Here is a 5,897-nt window from a genome sequence, read left to right on the forward strand (position 1 = left end):
TCCCCCCCCCCCCCCTCTTGGCTCCTGACTCTTTCTGCAACCTTTTCACTGCTTCTCCTTGGCTACTTCGTACTGCTGGCTGTCACACCCCTGATCTTAGAGTAGGTAAGATCTACGCCTAGCCTTCTCGTACAAAGGCGAAAAATCTCAGAGGTCTCGTGTGCAAGTTGCGCATGTCAAAGATCCCTTGGTCGTCTAAAATCGATAAGAATAGGCTTCTGCCGCCACCCGGGAAAAATTCAAAATTTCCTTCCAACTGAAAATGTTTGGTGTGTCCCGCGCGCTCATATGACATTTTGCAGTTGCGAGCGCCCTAAAACAATTATGGTAACCCCCCCCCCCCCAAAAAAAAGACTATAGTCTGGTCTAGATCTATAAAACACAACAGTACAACTCAGCAGAGTTTACCGGCTCACGCTGGCTCGACTCTACAGAGATAGCAGCCATCTTGTTTATTTATCTGTTGCCTCCCTTGATGTACATGCGCTGTTAAATTATTAATCACGTCTTGTAAATAAACGTCTGAATACTTCACAGAAATAACACTGTAAAAACGTGATTTTGTTTGTCAGTGGTCAGCTGCTCTCAACGTGCTGCCGGAAAGGTATCTACAATATTATATTTGTGAAAGTTCGTCTCTTTGGTCGCCTAAAACTTCCTAATTACTTAACTTTCGAATTTGAAAAAAGTTAACGGTGGTTCAGAATCATTTAAAGGGTGCACAGTTATATTAAGGAGTCTGAAATCACTGTAGTTTAATTTTCAGTTTTCCTTAGTTTCGTGTAGATCTAATCTTGGGAAAGTCCGTCTTCTAAGACGCCATTTCCTAGTAAAAAAAAAAGTGGGCTTCGGAAAGTCCGTCTTCTAAGACGCCATTCGCTGTAAAAAAAATATATTTAAAAAAGTGGGGCTTCGGTTCACACACTGTGCGCACTGATTCCACAATGACTTTGATGATCGATTCTTTTGAGTTCCGTCATCGAACGGGGTACCCAACTAGTTGTAAATAACAGTTGTAAACAAGATTTACAATGTTGTTGAAGAAGATAACAAAACGCTGAGAAGTCCCATTAAACTTGGGAAATAGGAATTACAGAGTGCTACAACTTTTTGTTCTAAATATCTCGTACAAAAGATGTTCTAAAATGTTATAACTTAGAACCGATCTAATCTATTCAAAAGGAATTTGCTTGGAATATAATCCATAAAGAAGAAACTTATTTTCGAAAACTGAAACGGCTTGAGGGAAGAAAAAAAACGTGCAGAAATGCAAAATGCACGTACTTTTAAAATATATTTTTGAGAAGAAAGTCATGATACGTAGACTTTGGAGGGAAGGGGTCGTTTTTTCTCCATAAAAATTAATTGTGTCTCTCCTCTTTCAATCTTGTCCTGTTTGGCTCACCACCTGTCCCCCATCTTGTTTGTCCGACTATTACAACATTTTTGGGTTGTTTTAAAACAGAAAGGGAAAAAAGGAAGCGGGGGGGGGTGTTAGACATTTTGCACACCTCTGTTTATTCATCAGAAACAAATTAGAGACAATTACTGTGCAAAGTGCTCAACTGATGGCGTCATTTTTTAAAAAAGAGTTATAGTGCAGTCAAAAATTCGTTGCGCAACTTATTGTCAAATATTTACTCAACCATCGAACATAAAGTCTCCAGCTTTTGCTCAATGACTTGCATCAGTTTGTCTTAACAGATCAAGATTTTTTTAAAGACCTGCTATCTGTTTTCTAGAAAATTGCTCAATGAATACTATTTTAAAATCCCAGTGATTTTTAAAGGTTTACATCTGGGGCAATACATGACCCGTTTTGCTTTTAAAAACAAGTCAGTCCGCTTTCTTCTAATCACGACATTATGCTTATTGAACGTATGTATTGAGAACCTTTACTGTAAAAAAAAAAAAGTTTTCACTAAAAAATTAATTTCTTGAAAAATGTTTTGACACTATAAAGTGTCAATGGTGAGCTATGACGTTTGCCGTATGCACATGCAAAATGTGTGTGAGAAGCGGGAAGTGCTGTGAACAATACCGTTTTCCGTGTGACGGAGATTTATAGTATTTTATATAAATTTACGAAGAAAAATGTTTGAATCTAGCCTCAATAATAATTGTTGTGGAAAAACATGATTACCTTAAAACAAATTGATGTAAACTGCTGGGCAAAGTATGGGTGACATTGATTCTACCATTAAAGAGATATTGTAGGATAAGTTGCGCCACAAATTTTAACCCCACTATTTACACTCCTCTGTGTAAAAATAATATTTTTTCTTTTATTGTCTTCTTTTCGACAGACTGGCCCGAAATCCCCAGAGAGACCATCCGATCATTGTCCTCTATGCTCTTATTGGAAATGACGTTTGCAACGGGTGAGAATTGTTTTGCTATGTCTGAACTTATTTTGATTAGCTCATCATGGTGTCTGTGTTGTTATCAGCCACTGAACCGTGCAAGGGAACATAAACTATATTAAAAAACAAAATAAAGAAATGAGATGTTGATCCAAAGCTCACGCTCACGCTTACACATACTCTCACACACAAACACACACACGCACACACACACACACAGACACACACGCACACACACACACACACGCACACACACATACACACACACACACACTCACACGCACGCACACACAAACAAACAAGCATACAAGTATAATAATATGCATAATATTATCATACTTGAGAAATGAAAATTGCATTTACATAGCACATGTATGGTCTGGCAGTGTTTTGTATGACCAACGTATTGTATTTTTCTGCCTTTAAATGGTCGCTTTTAAGCACAACTGAGCCATCCCGGGAAATGCTATTTTGAGAAAATCGAAGGTAAAGTTTTTGGACCCTTGTTCAGTCTCTTTAAAGACGAGGAGAGTTTTCTCTATAACCAAATAAATATACACACCATGACCAATGAAACCAAACGTCTCCTATAGGTAGGGAAATGCCCACTTTTGGTGCAGGTCACGATTTCTGGAAACCCCCGAAATCTGGGTTAGCCTCGCTTGTCCTTAAAAGCGACCAAATAATAGTAGTATGACCAAAGACTTTAGTATGATGCTGTAAGTGACTGTGAGTGGCTACCTATTCCAGGTACCCTGACACAGTCGCTCACATGACGACCCCTCAGGCAATGTACGACAACACGGTGAACACGCTGGAACATCTGGTGAGTCTAGTAGATTGTGGGGGGGGGGGGTATCTTCAGTATCCTGGAATACTACTTACTTGAATTACTTGAATGTAGAACTGGGGTCTTAGGAAGACGGGGTGCTCCATGCTTCCTCACCCCTCTTCTTAAGGGTTCATTTCAGTGTGGGCAGGCTGATTGTCTCCATCATCAGCTGGTTGTTGTAGCGTCTGATGGGGTCACGCACCTGCTCCTCCTACCTTCACCAGGAATACTTTTTAGTAAATGTTTCTCTCCTCAATATTATCTGGACACGTAATTTGTAAAGACCTTTTTCTTCAAGAACTTTATATTGTAAACACTATCCAGTTCAATATACTAAAGACGATAGTATGTGTGTCTTGGTGTAGAAATCAGGTGCTCGTCAAAATAGTGAAGTCGAAGATATGGGCATTTTCCCACCCGTTTGACGGTTTTTATCGATTTTTCTTTTCTTCTCAGCTCACTTTCTGAGCGGATTTTATTGAAAAGCACCAAAAAAATGTAAATTTGTAGTTTGAGGAGATCGTCTTCAGTGCGTGAAACTGAAATGGCTCATAACAGGTTTCAGCTGCTGAAAAAGTAGTAATGTTATGTACAACAGGTCACAAATATATGTAAAATAAAACTATGGATACTAAAAAAATAATTAGTAGTCTACAATGTAAAGACAATAGGTGCCATTAACTTCAGTCATACATTTTTATCCCCTAACATAAACAAAAACGCCCTTTCCCCCTCCTCCCTTTCCACCCCTTTTCTTACTTACTTTACTTTTACTTTTTCCTCCTTTAAGCGTTGAGGGGAGATGCAGTTTTCTATGGTAGGCCAGCTCCGCCACTCTTTCAGTTGTGATATTATGTTTTCTCAGGGTTTCTTTGACACCCTCATCAATCCACCTTTTGCGTGGCCTTCCTCTTCCTTTATAGCCTGTGTGCCTGGTGTTGTAGGCTCTCGAGGCTGGCTGGCAAGGTGACCGAACCATTTTATACTCGGTCTTTCTATGAAATCCAAGCAGGACTCAGTGCCAATAGCTGCTCTTACTTCTTCATCAAAGCAACGCCTATACGATCACTCTCTTGGATTTTCTGCCCTGGCCATGCAGGTGTAAGGGGAAATGAAAAAGCCGACAGACTGGCTGGTGAGGCCACCTCAGTTGACAATATGGTTCAACCAGATAGCGTCGAGATCCTGAAATGTCTCTCTCGCCAGCTGATTGAGGAGGAAGATAGGGAGGCAGAGGCCAGTACCGCCGTGGAGAGGATGATGCTTTTGGGAATACAAAAAGGAAGCGGAAAATCTGGCATCCTTGCAGGAAAGAACAGAAGAACGTTCAACCAGATGTGCACGGGCACAATCAGTGGAAAGACCCTCAGCGACATTTTGGAGAGAGCAACAGAACATCAATGGACATGTCCGGAATGCAGGGATGTTGCTTCCTGAAACAATGAACAATGAACTTCTTCATTTCTCTGCTCCTTTCCTTGCCCCCCATTATTGAAATAAATTAAAATCGTCTTTCCCGCACGACGCCACGTCCACCCAAATATGAGGACCCCGGATGTACTTATTAGTTCAAGTACAATCCGAAATAGGGTGGAAGAGGGAAAGGGAGGGGAGGGGGACTAAAATTACTTTAATTGGGGGCAAACAGTGTGTCTGGAACTATATTTCTCGTGGATTAACACTCAGGAAGTATGTTAATCAGTACTGCTTTTCCATGTTGCGACTTGATAATTCTATTTTCCTTTGACAATCAATACACCCAGTTAGACAGGATGAGAACGAGATGTTACTTAATTTGATGTTACTGGTTGGATTTGTATGTATGGGAGAGTTTGGGCATTTCTCTGTTTTTTTATAGTTGTAGTTATAATAAAACTAATAAATGGAAGACACACGGTTTGACTGAGGTCTTTTGTGACACAATCATAACTATGACGATTTTATCCAACCACGTAACAGCATGCAACGCTGCCCAACAACAGTCACGTCATAATGATGGGTCTGGCTGACGCCCGCATTCTTTACAACAGTATGGGGCACCGGATACACCCGGTGGCCACCCACTGGGGCCACTTCACGTACGGCCAGTTCTACGACTTTATGAACTGCTTGCAGGTCAGATACAAGTAGTAGTAGATCCCCCCTTCTCTCTCTCTCTCTCTCTCTCTCTCTCTCTCTCTCTCTCTCTCTCTGTCTGTCTGTCTCTCTGTCTGTCTATCTGTCTCTCTCTCTCTCTCTCTCTGTCTCTCTCTTTCTCTCTCTCTCTCTCTCTCTCTCTCTCTCTTCACCCATCCCACCCCCCTCTCTCTCACAATCTGTTCAAAGTAGCCGCAGCAACAAATGCAAGATGAGGAAGGTAGAGCCATTTGAAAACCTGCTTTTATTTTGTTGAAAGAGTAATCTGGGTGGCTTTCGGCTATCGAAACCTGCTCATCTTTTATTTCCATGGTTACTTTACCAAATTCCTTTTCCACAACGTCATCAGTTCCGATTGCTCGGCGTACAGTACTATATGCAGTATTTCGGTTGATTTGCAACTGTTTAGTGAGCATTATGTAAATGTCACCTCACAGAAAGTCTCTCGTATAGGCCTTCCGGTATTCTCTATTAATCTTCAAGACTGACTTTTTGCATTATTTGATTTTTGGTCAGGCATGCTTAACATGATGATGTAGCTAAGAGACATATTTGAACTTTCATTG

At 40.7% G+C, this 5,897-nt stretch overlaps 1 protein-coding gene across 1 annotated transcript in view; it reads left to right on the forward strand.

Annotated features, from left to right (window-relative positions):
• LOC101863596 (acyloxyacyl hydrolase) overlaps window positions 1–5,897 on the forward strand; it is a gene marked incomplete at its 5' end in the record, with an annotated part of 29,924 nt that overhangs the window by 17,139 nt on the left and 6,888 nt on the right. The window contains 3 exon segments of the mRNA XM_005102819.3: window positions 2,307–2,381; window positions 3,114–3,189; window positions 5,155–5,310. Of these exon segments, the coding sequence (XP_005102876.2) occupies window positions 2,307–2,381; window positions 3,114–3,189; window positions 5,155–5,310 (307 nt within the window).

Source organism: Aplysia californica, unplaced genomic scaffold (genome assembly GCF_000002075.1).
Source record: "Aplysia californica isolate F4 #8 unplaced genomic scaffold, AplCal3.0 scaffold00343, whole genome shotgun sequence".
Classification (NCBI taxonomy): Eukaryota; Metazoa; Mollusca; class Gastropoda; order Aplysiida; family Aplysiidae; genus Aplysia; species Aplysia californica.